This window comes from Elephantulus edwardii, unplaced genomic scaffold (genome assembly GCF_000299155.1).
Source record: "Elephantulus edwardii isolate Elephantulus edwardi_28Jun2011 unplaced genomic scaffold, EleEdw1.0 scaffold00150, whole genome shotgun sequence".
NCBI classification, from domain to species: Eukaryota; Metazoa; Chordata; class Mammalia; order Macroscelidea; family Macroscelididae; genus Elephantulus; species Elephantulus edwardii.
Window position 1 is genome coordinate 2,931,749 of NW_006399900.1, and position 15,100 is coordinate 2,946,848.

General features: G+C 43.4%; 1 protein-coding gene across 1 annotated transcript in view; it reads left to right on the forward strand.

The window, feature by feature from the left end:
* Window positions 1-13,984: 13,984 nt before the first annotated feature.
* The window catches only part of ISM1 (isthmin 1, angiogenesis inhibitor), a 123,222-nt gene continuing 122,106 nt past the window's right edge, over window positions 13,985-15,100 (forward strand). Inside the window, exons 1-3 of the mRNA XM_006894760.1 lie at window positions 13,985-14,408; window positions 14,515-14,882; window positions 14,973-15,026. Of these exons, the coding sequence (XP_006894822.1) occupies window positions 13,985-14,408; window positions 14,515-14,882; window positions 14,973-15,026 (846 nt within the window). The remainder of the gene's footprint in view (window positions 14,409-14,514; window positions 14,883-14,972; window positions 15,027-15,100) is intronic.

Below are 15,100 nucleotides of genomic sequence, written 5' to 3' on the forward strand. Positions count from 1 at the left end.
AATCAGTCTGATTTCTGTGCAATCCATGAGGTGAGCTTCATGCATAAAGTGACCTTTTGTGTTTATTAAAAAGGTATTTTGTGGAAAAGAAAAAAAGTACAACAATGAATGAATGGAAATCTAAAATCTCTGTAAATGTTCATTAAAATTAATAAGATAAACTTTTTTTAAAAAAGAGTAATAACTTAAAAAAGGTATTTGGTATGATTAAATCATTGATTGAACAGAACAAAGGAATACTGTATGATTAAAAATCGGATAGGGTGTGCATCATTGTTGTATCCTTGTACTGTATCTATTCAATCTGTAGGCTACACAAATGATTTTTTTCATTAATTTTTTTTAATTTTAATGAACATTTACAGAGATTTTGGATTTCCATTCTTTCATTGTTGCACTATTTTCTCTACCCCCTCCCCAGTTCGTTCCTCTTCCCCACCCCCTTGAAAGTCTGTTTTAATTGTCCCATTGCCACAGTGCTTGTCAAAACCAGTTCTGATTAATCTCCTTTGTCAGTGTGTCCTTTGCCATTCCCTATCACTCCTCCCTGAGAGAGACTTCACCCTGATTCATAAGGAAAAGGGAATGGCATATTCTCTTAGCTACTTTCTGCTGAAAAGGGACACTGTAGGTTTCAGGATGAAGATCTTCTCTCACTACTCTAAAGGGCCCCTTTGGCAATAGGAAACACGTAGACTATCGTAGAGACTGATTTTGGAATTTAGATGCACTCTTATCAATTTTGCTTAGCCATACATGTTCATATCCTTGAAGATGTATCATGGAACTGTTGCAGCCTAGAAGACACAAACTTAACTAACAAGTTAAAAGTACATGAGTCAAAAATTAAGAGCAACATTATTCCAAGTAGAGGCTCTAACAGTGGCACAAATCAAGTTACAGAGGGAAGGTAGTTCTTAAAATAAAAGGCTTATTGACCAGCACTTTTTAATACTGGTTTATTTACTAAGTTTGAATACATTGTTTTTCACACTATATATTTCCCATTTCCTTCATCACCCCTACGTATCAGATTATGCAACCCTATGATTAATCCCCCCAATCCAGCTCATCCTCATCCCTCTGTTTCAACCTCCCCCCACCCGGGTCCTAATACTCATTCTACAATAATGGTTTTATACAGTATTTGTCCTTACAGGACTGAGTTACTTGACTCAGTATAATGCTTTCTATTCCCTCCCAAGTTAAACAGTAATTTACAAAATGACTACTCCTGTATGATGCATAGTATTCTATTGTGTGAATACTTTCTCAATCCATTTGATTGTGATTGGGCATCTGGGCTGTTTCCATGTTCTTGTGATGGTGAATAATGCTGTTATGAACATTGGTGTACAAATGTCTGTTTGTGCCTCCGTTCTCATTTTTTCAGGGTATATTCCAAGCAGTGGAATAGCTGGGTCATATGAAATTTCTATGTTCAGTTTTTTGAGGAAGCACCAAACTGCCTTCCAGAGTGGTTGTTGTACCATTTTACAATCCCACCAACAACGTATAAGAGTTCCTATCTCGCCACAGTTTCTCCAACATTTATTACATGCTTTCCTGTTAAACTTTGCCACTGCTACTGGAGTGTGATGGTATCTCATTGTGGTTTTGATGTGCATCTCTCTTATTGCCATTGAATTTAAGCATTTCTTCATATGTCTGTTGGCCATTTGAATATCTTTCTCTGTGAAAATTCTTTCCATGTTTTTTGCCCATTTTATAATTGGGTTATCAGTCTTTGCATTGTGGAAGCCCAGGAGTATTCTGTATACTTTTGTTATGAGACTCTTCTCTGAGATGGTGTTTCCAAATGTTTGTTCCCAGAAAGTAGATTTTCTTTTCACCCTGTTGAAAAAAATTCTTGATGTGCACAGGGATTTAATCTTTAGGAGGTTCCATTAATCAATTTTATCCCCTTCAGATTGTACATTTATGGCTGTATTTGGCACTCTTTATACCTTGGACTAGCACTTCTAAACGTTATTCCAGATTGTCTCTTATGAATTTTATGGTTTGAGGCTTTACTCCCAGGTCTCTGGTACACCTTGAGTTGATTTTTTTTTTGGTATGGTATGATATGTGGACTCTCCTTATTTAACATCTCAGAAATGACTCCATATTTCAGTAACTTGAAATAGATTCTTTAATGTGTAGTTGATAATTCACTGTGGCTTTTCTAACTGTTGATTTTGACTTTCATTAGATGGTTGAGCAGAATCTGGCAACAGAGGTAAAATAGCACCATTTGGGAGTGAGCATGCAAAGAAATGTCAGTCTAGAGACTAAGGTGTGCCTGATCCAGGGCATGGTCTTCTCAATTATTTGCTCTGCACCTGAGAGCTGGACAGTGACTGAGGATAACAGAAGAAAAATCACTGCATTTGAGCTTGGGTGCTGGAGAAGAGTACTGAACACACCATGGAAAAAAAACAGGTCTGCTTTAGAGAGGGTGAAACCAAGTTTCTCTTTGGAGGTAAGGATTTTGAAACTGCCTCACATACTTTGGGCATGTGGCCAGGAGAGACCAGTCCTTGGAGAAGCATATCACGCTTTGAAGGGTAGAGAGTCAGTACAGGAAAAGAATGAGCTGGATTGACACAGTGACTGTCCAAAGAGTCAGTTGTATCAGAGATGATGAGTTTGGCTCTGGATAGGGCACGTTTCAGAGCTATTGTTCACAGAGTCACTATCCTTGAGTAGTAGTCAACTTGATGGCACATAACAACAACAACGACTAGGGAGAGTCAGTTTTGTTATCCCATGAGGATTAAACTGAGAAAATTTAGAGACAGGAGAAAAAAATTATTATTAAGAAAGAAAAAAAATGGATAATACATTGCATCCTTTGGGACCAGAGATTTCCTTCTAAGACAGAGACCAGGATCAGACTAATAGCAGCAAAGGTGGAGAACTGGAGAATAACTTGGGATAGAGCTGAACTAGGGCCAGATGCCTTTGCCTAGGCCTGTTGGCAGAGGGATGGAGGATAGACACCATAATTAGCAGAAGTAAATGAGCTTTGTAGCACCCAGAGCTGAGAGGCCGGCCCAAAATAGGGCAGAAATCCAGAGAGCTTGCTAGCATGCCTGAGAAATCGTCCTGGATGAAAAATTACTTCCTGGTTTTTAATCTAAATTGTAACCTGTTACAATCTCCTAGCCAACTCCTTAATAGTGAGCATGGTCTACGAATTCCGTGATCATTACAATGAAGTGACAGACACAGTGGTATAGGAGCATGAGTCCTGGAAGAGGTGGCTGGTGTTTGAACTGATAGAAGTAGGTATGATAACTGATTTCATAGGAATCAGTTTAGTGCTGCTAATGTTGAAAGTTATACTACCAAGCCGAAGGTGGGTGATTTTAATCTGCGGCCCTCAGGCCGGGTTCCAATTTTTTCCTGTCAAACATTCTTCTAGGTGGTACAGCACTGGTCTGTGCCTTGCTGTACAGAGGTAACTCATGGTTGCTGTGATGCTAAACACTGTGACACTGATGTGCCAATCGTGGTAATGGTTACCCATGGTGGCCAGTGTTGGCTACAGCTTCCCGACTAAAACAAGCCTGGAAGCAGGAGTGGCATCCACTTCCGAATTGGCTTGCCTCTGGAAACTCTATGTACGAACAGTGCTCAGGCCTTCTGTTCATAGGGTCACTATGAGTTGTCTACGACTCGACGGCACCTAACAACAACAATGTTGTTTATGGGACTTCTTCTCCCTTGCAGAGTTGAGAGCATATGCCATCACTTTGCACTACCCACCCGCTTTCTATATTCAACATCTGGTCAAATCAGCATCTGGGACCCAATGATGTTATACTCCGAGAACAAAACACTATCTGATGAAGATTAATCCTATCCAGGGTAAAATCAAATCTTTAACTAGTCATGGAGAAACAATCGCACAATCACTAAAGGAGGAAAAATATAAACAATTCACAAGCCCAGACTTTTTCTGTTGTTACAAAATATGTATAGCACATTTTCCAATTTAATATTTTTCATGTGTATAATTTAGTGATTTAAATGACATTAATCACGCTGTATAACAATCATCAGTATCTCTGGTCAAACCAACCTAGACTTTAAACAATATTAATCACATGAACAACCAAACACATTGGTTGAGAAGAAGGGGTGAGATGGGAAGCTGCTCCAGACTGAAATGGTAAAAGGTCATGACAAGGAGTGCTGAATGCAGTCAGTGAGCCCTACTTGAATCCTAAACAGAAAAAAAAAGAAATTAACCAAATAGCTACACATGATATTGTACGGACAGCTGGAGAAACGTTCATTTAAATTGTAAATTAGAGTATTCTATTAGTGTATAATTGTTAAATGGCCTAAGTATGACAGTGAGTCTTTTTCTTACATGACACATGCCGAGATATTTGGGGAGAAGAGCTATAATGAGCGGTTTTTTTACTTCATGAAAAATTATAGCCAAACTCAGTGATAAGCATTTTTCACTCCTCTGTTGTATTTAGACTGGACCTACCTGCGTGCTTTTGTCTATCCCTGATGGAGTCCCTTACATGTTTGTGATCAACAACTGTTCAACTCAGTGGCTCTACCTTTGAGGATGGCTAGTGGGGACCTGGAACAACAAGGATGAGCATTGTCTATTTTGAATACAAATGAGAATTTTGAGGGCTTGCTATTTGCAGAGGAGTTTAATGAGCTAGCTAGCAGGATAAGACATTTTAATACCACAACAGAAATGTGAGCAAAGAGAGGAGCACACAAGGAAGAAGAGCCATCAGGAACCTCTCCGGAAGCGCTACCTCCCCTCCACTCCAGCCTTGGCTCTGGAATGCAGTTTCTTGGCCTCCTTCAAAGGCCACACACTCAGTAGTCTCCTGGGTCCTGTGCACTTTTAGGGTGGAGCAGAGAGGACCCACCATCTTCCCACGTTTGTATGTGTTTGAGCATCAGGAAACAGAACAAGACCAGCAGCTGCTTCAAGGGGTGGAGAGCCTCAGAGTGCCTATTTTCTCACTTCTAAGCACCGTGACCCCTGCGTAGTTCAAAGGACAGATTGCAATGTAGTAACACTTTGGGCTTTTGTTTGTTTGTGTTACTCAGGGAAGCAGCAATGCACAGAGATGGAGCTTAGAGTAGACTCTAAAGGCTCCTCACGGCTACAATTTGTAAGTTTCCCAAGAGTTATATTGATTGAACAAGTATTTATGGAGCAACTACTATGTAGATTTTGTAGTAAATAAGACAGAAAAGCCCCCTGCTTTCAAGGACAAAATATAGAAGCCTTTGTCAATTAGACAACGAGGCCTGGTATATAGTACTTTCATGTCCTACCTTCAGTATGGATTGCATCTCAATATCAAGAAAACAAAGATTCTTAGCACTGGACCAATAGGCAGTGTCATGACGGATGGAGAGGAGATTGAAACTGTCAACAGTGTCATATTGCCTGCATTCACTGTTAACACCCTTGGTACCAGCAGTCAGGAAATAAGGAGATGCATTACACTGGGAAAATCTGCAGTGAGCGATCTCTCCAAATTATTGAGGAGTAATAATATCAGTTTGAGGACTATGGTGCCTCTGATTCAGGCCATGGTCTTTCTAATTACTTGCTATGCATCTGAGAGCTGGACAATGAATAAGTAAGAATTGATGTCTTTGAGCTGTGGTGTTGGAGAAGAGCACTGAACATCCCATGGATGGCCAAGAGAATGAACAGATGTCTTGGAAGCAGGAATGATGAAGCTTCGTCTCACATATTTTGAGCATGTTGCGAGTTGGGGCTATTCCTTGGAGAAGGAAATGATGCTGGGAAAGGTGGAGGGAGGGTCAGTGAAGGAGAGGAAGACTCTCCAATATGTGGATTGACACAGTGACTGCTGTAATGGGTTTTTGTGTATCGGGAAGATGGTGCAGGATAGAACAGGATTCAGATGTTCTGTTCACAGGATCGCTACGAGTTGTACTTGACTCAACGACACCTACCAACAACAATAACAGGTTTGTGAGGGATGATTGCATTTACAAGTCTCAATTTACCAGTTACCATTCAATTTCAAATCCTGGCTGACCCTACATGTGTCAGAGTAGAACTTTGCTCCATAGTATTTTCAACAACTGCTTCTTCAGGACAAAATGGCCAGGTCTTTTGTTCCCAAGGTACCTTTGGGCAAACAGGAATCTTCAACTTTTTGGTCAGTAGTGAGCATGTAGGGAGCTCTGGTGGTCTGGTGGCTAAGAAGCTGTGCAGTTAATTCAAAGGCAGCTTGCTTCGCACCCACCAGAAGATTCATCAGAGAAAGCTGGGCAATCTCTTCCCATATGATTTACAGCCTAGGAGAACCTGCAGGAGAGTCAGCTGCGAGATGTTTAGTGTTGAATGAGCACATTGTTTCCACCATCGGGGACACTAGACCCAATCTACAGACAAGGACACTGAGAGGCAAGAGGTAAAATAACTTGCCTGAAAGGTGGCATGGCCAGTAAGTGGTATCCTCCAGACTCCAGTTTGCTCTGATTGTTTCTTATATGGCACTTGGGAAGAGATGGTGAAGTGTGCCTAATTCTTCAAACAGAAGTTTGCAACCAAGTCCTTTAGTCCAGGTGGCTGGCTATGAACACAAATTGTTTTTTGTTTTTTTTCTTTTTCTTTTCTTTTCTTGAGTCACTTCTGACTCAGTGGCAAACATCACACAAGTTCTACTAAAACACAACTGTGTTCATTTGTTTACCTATTGTACACAGCTGCTTTCTTGCAAAAAGGAGCGTTAAGTCCATTAAACAAACAAAAAGAAAACCAAACCCAAAACATACTTGCTACTGGCCTTTTAAAGGAAAAGTTAGCCAACTCTCTCAAAAGCATTCACAACTCTGAAGTTAGGGTAACGTAAGCTCCAATGACTCTCACATTTTCATGGCTTTAAGCAACAACAAAAAAATAATTTCTCAATCTTGTAACTGCCTGGAAAGGCTGTTCCTCATCAGCAGTAAGGGAAGGACTGTGCCCCATGGATCCAGGATGATCACAGGATTACAGTCACCCTGGGAGTTAGCTCTCTGCTAGACACAAGGGTGGACCTGGCTTAGGCACAGCGGGTTCTAAGGTTTAGAGGTGGGAGTGGCACTTCCACGCATACATTCCTCTAAAGGGACAGGACCCAGTCATGTGACTATACCTACATGCAAGGGGTGTTGGGAAATGTAGTCTAGTGTTCTTTATGCAAAGAGAAAACAGATGTTGGTGACCATATAATATCCTCCACCACAATCACTAAACATTCTTACATCTAGAAAAAGCTTTGACTTTTCCAGTCTATTTAAAGCTCACGTAAAGTATGTGTGGGCTTTGTTTTGGTTTTCATGAGTCCTTACTGGTTTTCTCCTTTTTAAAGTTTGTTGGGTTATTTGGTTTTTTTGAGTGGGGGTGGTAGGTAGCTCTGGAGACCATGAAAAAGAAGGCCTAGTGGGTGGGAAACTGCACTGCTAATTCAAAAGTGGGGAGTTCAAATCCACCAGCTGTTCAATGGGAGAAAGACACGCAATCTCCTCCCGTGCGAGTCACAGCCTTCGAAGCTTATTAGAGGGTCAGCTGGGTGGGGGCTCCAACTCCCTGAGACAGAGAGTTGTTATTTCTATATTACTATCAGTGAAATTGTTGTTGTTATGTGCCATCGAGTCACTTGCGACTCATAGCGACCCTACAAGGACCCTAAACACCGTTCTATCCTGTGCCAACCTCGCCGTCTCAAACACACTCATTCCCACCTCTTCACTCACAGAATCAATCCATCCCAATATGTCTGAACTCTGCTTCAAAATACTCAGAGAGAAATTGAGTGAAAATATAAACAAGACATGTTTGATGATGAAAACCTGGAACTGGGTGATGTGTTTGTGAAGGACTACTTCTAATGTTTAGAGTTTTACATTTATGTATTTAGAATTTTCCATAATAAAAATGTTCTTATAAAGATCATACAAAAACTTTTTTCTGCCTTTCAAGTCTTTATTAAAGCCATAAAAAATAAAACATTGCATATACAGTCTACATTTGTTTTAATAATAACTTGCTATAGGTGATTTTGGCTTATTCTACAATATTCTCCAAATACTCCAGTCAATAAGTTTGTCTAGAACATAAATAAAAGACAAAGAAAATTCTAGATTAACTTGTTGTTGTTATGTGCCATCGAGTCATTTGCGACTCATAGAGAACCTATGTACAACAGCCCTAAACCCTGCTCTATCCTGTGCCAATCGCATTGCCTCTGACACACCCATGCCGATTACCCCAGTCACTGAATCAATCCACCTCATAGAGGGTCTTCCTCTCCTGCGCTGTTCCTCTACTCTACCCAGCATGATGTCCCTCTCCAAAGACCTGTCTCTCCTTGCAACATGTCCAAAGTATGTCAGACGAAGCCCCATAATCCTTGCCTCCGAGGAGCAGCCTGGTTTAACCCTCTCCAGGATGAATCTGTTTGTTTTCTTGGCAGTCCAGGGTACATTCAATACTCTTCTCCAGCACCACAGCTCAAAGGCATCCATTCTCCTTCTGTCCTCCCTAGTCATTGTCCAGCTCTCTGGTGCATAACAAGTGATTGCGAAGACCATGGCCTGTATCAGGCGGACCTTTGTCTCCAAAGAGACACCGTTGCTCTTGAGTACTTTAGAGAGGTCCCTAACAGCAGACTTTCCCGTCGCAATACGTTTTTTTATTTCCTGGCTGCTGGTGCCAAGAGTGTTGACTGTGGAGCTGAGCAAACTGAAGCTGTGAACAATCTCAATCTCTTCACCATCCATCCTGATGCTACCAATTGGTCCAGTGGTGAGAATCTTTGTCTTCTTGACATTGAGCCTCAGTCCATACTGAAGGCTGCAGTCCTTGATCCTCTGCAGTAAGTGCATGAGGTCCTTCTCAGTTTCAGCGAGCAAGGTTGTGTCATCTGCATAACGCAGATTGTTGATAGATCTTCCACCAATCCTAACGCCATGTGTCTCCTCATAGAGCCCAGCCTCTCAGATAATCTGCTCTGCATACAGAAGAACCAAAAATATTGGCATGCCAGTCACCTATAGTAGTGACACCATAAGGAGAGTTTAAGTAGAGTCTAAATAAAGTCGATGACGTTGCAGTGGTAGAATTCTCACCTGCGTATGGCAGGCCTGGTACAGTTCCTGGACTTTGTGTGCACCCACCACTGGTCTACCAGTTGAAACATCCTGTTCCTGCAATGGTGAAGGTTTCAGTGCAGCTCTCAGATTAAGATGAATAGGAAGAAAGGTCTTGAAATCTACTTCTGGAATTATGCAATAATGAAAAGTCTTATGGGTGACAATGTCATGATCAGTATTTCATGCTTTTTTAAATTTTCTTTTATACTGGTTCATTTACAAAGTTCATTTACATTGTTTTTCACACTGGATCTTTCCCATTTCCTTCACCCCCCCCAAATTGTACAACCCTATGATTAATGCTCTCCCTACTCCTCTCTACCCCTTTGTTCCCCCCTCTCCTCCTCTGGCTCCTCATACCTGTTCTACAATAATGGTCTTATACAATATTTGTCTTTATGGGACTAAGTTCACATAGTATAATACTCTACAGTCCCTCCCAAATTAGGTAGTTATTTAAAAAATCATTGTTCCTGCATGCTAAGTAATATTCCATCATGTGACTATACCATAGTTTCTTAATTCAATTGACTGATTGACATTTGAGCTGTTTCCATGTTCTTGTGATGGTGAATAACACTGCTATGAACAGTGGTGTACAAGTCTCCGTTTGTACCCCAGTTCTCATTCTCTTGGGGCATATTCCAAGTAGTGGGACAGCTTAGTCATATGTGATTTCTAAAGATTAAATCCCTGCATGCATCAAAAACATTTTTCAAAAGAGTTAAAAGAAAACCTACTGACTGGGAAAAAACATTTCAGACAGGGGTCTCAAAAAGTTTACAGACTCCTACAGGTCCTCCATAAGAAAAGAGATTGATAACACAATTACAAAGTGGGCAAAAGACATGGAAAGAATTTTCACAGAGGAAGATATGCAGATGGCCAAAAGACACATGAAGAAATGCTCAATATCACTGGAAATAAGAGAGATGCAAATCAAAACCACAATGAGATGCCCTCTCACTCCAGTAGCAGAGGCAAAGTTTAACAGGACAGCAAGTAATAAATGTTGGAGGGGATGTGGCAAGAAAGGAACTTTTATGTTGATGGGATGTAAAATGGCACAACCACTTAGGAAGGCAGTTTGGCACTTCCTCAAAAGCGTTTCATTCTTTTGTGTTTGGTATACCGTGAGTTCAGGCCACCTTGAGTCAGGGCTGGCAGGATAATAGCTAACAAGAAATAAAAATTACATTTGTTATATCCATAAATAACTACTCTGTGTAAGGCATGCTTAGCTCTAGAAACATAATGATGATTAGGTAAATGTCCCGTCCTGAAGACTGCACTAGTCAGGTTAGGTAAAGCTAGCTGCTATAACAAATGACCCAACATTACAGTGACTTCAAACAACAAAAGTTTTTCACTTATGAAGTTAGAATGCAGGTAATTCTGCTCCAGTGACTCTCTTTGAGAGGTTTCAGGCTCCTTTAACCCGAGTCCTTTGCCTTGTAGAAAGGAGAGAGTCTATGTAGATCATCACCCAGAATACTTCACAGTCAGACTGAAAATAACAGAGCTCCTCACCTATCTGAGGGCAAGAGTTGCTGGGAAATATTCTCTTGTTATGAATCCCAGGAGATGAAAACTGCATACTGAGGAGAGCTGGGAAGGATGCTTGTCAATATTGACTCACAAAGATGCTCTAGATTTTGTGGGGAAACAGACATGCAAACTACTCATTTTAGTAAGATCATGTAAAGTGAAAAATAAACATATATATAAGATACATGAAGGAGGAAGGATCCTTTTAAACTTTTACCAGCTATTGGTGCAGATTTCATAAATATAGGTGGAATGAAATTTGTGTCAGCATTAAATTAATAAACTTTTTTTCATAAACATTTAAAGTCCATTTACCCTAACTCCTCAAAAGTGAGTTGAGCACTGCTGTCAACCTTGCTTGGTAACTCTAGTCATAGGCATGGATGTTTCTATTCATATCAGTTAATCAATTGATTTGTCATCCATTCTAACCCGTGGCAAGCCTAAGTATGTCACCCTAGAACTGTGCTTCGTAGGGTTTCAGGGTTTGATGTTTTTGGGAGTAGATAACAGGCTTTTCTTCCAAGGCACCTCTTTTGACTGTGACTCCTAATGGCCCTATGAACAGGGACTCATAGCGACCTTCTGAACAATAGATCTGGACCTTCCCCTACCCTGTTGCAGTGTTGCAGGTCTGTGACTATGGCTTTCTGTTGCATAAAATGGCTTTCCTAGATTCTTGTTTAGCTAGTTGACTCAGTCCTGTTGTACCCACAAGCATGTTAACCTGATTCAGCTGCCTCCACTCTGCCTGACATGGTCTGTCTATACACATCAACAACGGTGTAAGCTCCAGTCCAGGAGTTATACTGTCTCAGCAGGGTACGGCAGACTAACATGTGAGCAGCAGCTTGAGTTGTTGACTTGCCCCAAGCTAGCTGGAGGATGAGAGGTAGTAGTCGGGCCTGAGAAGCACAGGAATACTAGTCTGCTTTGGGATTGCTGCCTGTTTACTTAGATGTATCGAATTTGGGACTACTGCTCCACAGAACCAGAGCCAGGGCTTTCATACAAGCTTGCTGGAGGACTGAAGGACTGTTGTATATTGTTGCTCACCTACATAGCCTGTTAACATTGTCTGGATGAAGGAATGTATGGTTGTTGACTGTATATTATTGTTTGTTTCTGAGGTGGGCCTGTTGACTTCCCTAATTATTCCCACAATTGTATGGTTCTACCAAATCTGTGTGGTCATTGTAATGAATTTTGTGCTCGGTTACTACCAAAATTGGTGCTTGATTTGGTGCAAGTGGGTGCAGGAGCATGGGGACTGTGTCTGACATCATAGGAATTATTTTGGTACTGTGAATGTTGTTGATGGGGACCTTCCCACTTGGGGAATTAGTAGGGGCTGGATTCCACCTTCCCCATGTTGTTGTCCTTGCTCCAATTACAACTTGTGTCATCTTCATCATCTCTGATATACAGAAGTCCATTGGTACAGTCACTGTGCCAATCCATCTCATTGAGGGTCTTCTCTTTCACTGACCTTCTACTTTTCCATGCATGATGTCCTTTTCCAAGGACCAGCCCTTCCTAACAACATGCTCCAAATAGAGCTCATCTAAATGCTCCAAATGCTCATCATTCTTGTCTCTATGGAGCACCCTGGCTGAACTTACTCCAAGACATATTTGTTTGTTTTTATGTAGTTTGTGGGATATTCAGTACTCTTCTCCAACATCACAACTCAAAGGCATTGATTTTTCGGTCATCCTTAGTCACTGTGCAACTTTCAGATGCATGACAAATATTTGAAAAGACCATGGCTTTGAGGTGGAATCAATCATCAATGCTTTTACTTAACATCATTAGCATGACTGTACCACCAAGGTGCTCCTAGAACATAAACACCACTTGGAGTGGGAATTAAAGCTTGAAGACATTCCAAAAGGATTCATTTATGTATCTGTTTAACATCCTAGTAAGACGTCTGTCCCTAAAATTCAATTTATCACTTTCACGCTGTACCTAGACTTGATCCTCAAATCTCCACTTATAAATTTGTAAGAATTTACACTTTCTCAAAGATTTCTTTCAAGAGTAGTTTCTTTCTAAAGTTGCTTTTTTTTAAAAATTTTATTTTATTATTATTGTGTGTGTGTGTGTGTGTGTGTGTGTGTACCATCAAATCAGATCTGACTGGTACAGGAGGAGATTGCCCCTCCTTCTCCAGGAGAGCATCTGGTGGATTCAAACTGCATACCTCTGGGATTGCAGTGCAGCTTCTTGCCACTAGGCCACCAGAGCTCCCTGAAAGTTGCTTTTTCTTATGACCTAAAAATGTCTGTTTCAAAATGAGAAAGAAGACTGTGTCAAAGAACATGGGGGACCAGGAGGCTGAGGCTCTAACTTGGACCAGCCTGCCTGGGGACTGAATGACTCTGTGATTCCACAGCATGTTCTGTCTGATACAACCGGTGAGTCAGAGGCACCCTTAAACCATCTCTGGGCTACAGACTTCTACTTCCTCATCCTAATTTCTCTGTAAGATCCCAGGGCTGATGTTCCAGCCTTCTCTCTCCTTTTAAGTGATCCTAATTGGAAAATTTACAGGAAGATCTTTGTAGGATATGAGAGCTGCTGGAGGCCTTTCTTTGATCTCCTATCTGAACCACATAAGGCCTATTGTTTCAGTTCCCCCCTCCCCAATGTGCCCCCAGCGCTCCACTTGGCAATTACTGACATTTTAGAACCTGGAGATTGCAATACATGCCAGCAGGACCCAGGACCAAATTCAAAGACCACTGCTGCCAAATCCATTCGACTCCCAGCACCGGGACTGGCAGCATGTAGAGGACAAACACTCCCTCCTCCAAACAAGCTCACCTCCCGTCAAGAGAAAAGATATAGAGCCAGACACCAATTTGTTAAAAGATAACAGGATACTTTAAAATTTTAAAGATGCTCAAGGCCATCTTTAAGGAGGCTGCTGCACCCCCTCCCCTACTCAAACAGCATTCTGTATCTTAATCAAAGCTTTAAAAAAAATCTGTAAAACTCCGCGACGACCCAAGGAACTTCTGGAAAGGCGCAAGTTATTTCCTGTCTTCAGTGGGATAGACATAACTGAAGTGCCTTGGTTTAAGAAGTGAACGGAACAAGGTCGTTATGTCTGACTCTTCCACTGATTTCTAAAACCAGGAGGAGGAAAGAAGAAATGGGGGGCGTGCCGGCCAGAAAGGCGTTTTGGTTTTGTCGTTTCCGTTTCACTCATCAAGGGAGAATCTCCGGGATCCAGAGGCGGCACTGGGAATCAGGGTGTGGGATGGCCCAGGAAATTTGTGATCAGGATTCCCAGAGACGCTCTACTCAGAGCTCTGCTCAAGTGGAGCAAAGGGCTGGGCCGCGCAAGGGTGGTAGGAGGGAGGGAACAGGAGTTGGGCGGTGGAGGGAGCGCGGTATAAAAGGCCTTAGCCCTACCGGCGCCAGCCACAGCGAACCACCCGGGGAAGGCTGGAGCCTGGGCGAGATCAACCGGGAGTGGAGCGTGCGGTTCCACCGGTTCCAGGGCGGCGCGCTGAGCCCACCAGCAGCCTCAGTTTGCTCTTGCATTCCAAGCGGGGACCCCGAACCTGCAGCAAGACCCCGGTTCCCTTTCAGTCGCCAGCCGCCTCCAACAAGGCATGAGCGCCACGCGGGAGCCCGAGGCTGCGGTGTGGTCATGAGGCGGTGGCCCGGGAGCGGCGACTGTGCGACAGCAGCCCCAACATCCCCTCCGGGCGCGGCGCCCCCGGGATGAGCCGCCTGGCTTGCGGCTGCCGGGGCTGAGATTCACCCCAGTGCCCCCCACCTAAGGCCTGCCGACTTGCGCTGCTTCTCGCAACACCACCTGCACGCTCCGCGGGGCAGAGGGTTCGGACTTGCGCCCTTCTAGAGCACCACTGGCGCGCCACCAGCGGTGCCCAAGGATCTGGCCACCCGGCGTCCAGGAGCGAGTGGCAAGACCCCCTCTGAAACGACACCCTGTCATCCTCTCTCCCCCGCCCGCTCCAAGCAGGGGTGCAGACACCTGGCTAGTCTGGCGACCCTTCGGTTCACCATCACAACTCCAGCTCCACTTTGCCAATAAAGCTTTCCAAACTCGCCCAGGCATCCCCACCCACCCACCGCTGAGCGCCTCGGTGCGGACCCGGGTTCTGCCCTCGGCGCCCACGGAGACCTCGGCGCGCACTTGGCATCGCCGGAGAGAAGGACGCGGACTCTGGAGGGGCGCTCCGGCTCCCTCCAAACGGTGACATCCCCCGTGCGCCCAGGGCCCTCCCATCCGGGACCAGCCCGTGCCGGCACTTGCTGAGCGGCAGCCCGGAGTAGCCGGGGAGGCGGAGAGGTGGTTCGTCGGGTGAGTGACTCGGGGCGGCGCGGGCGGGGGCGCCGGGCGCGG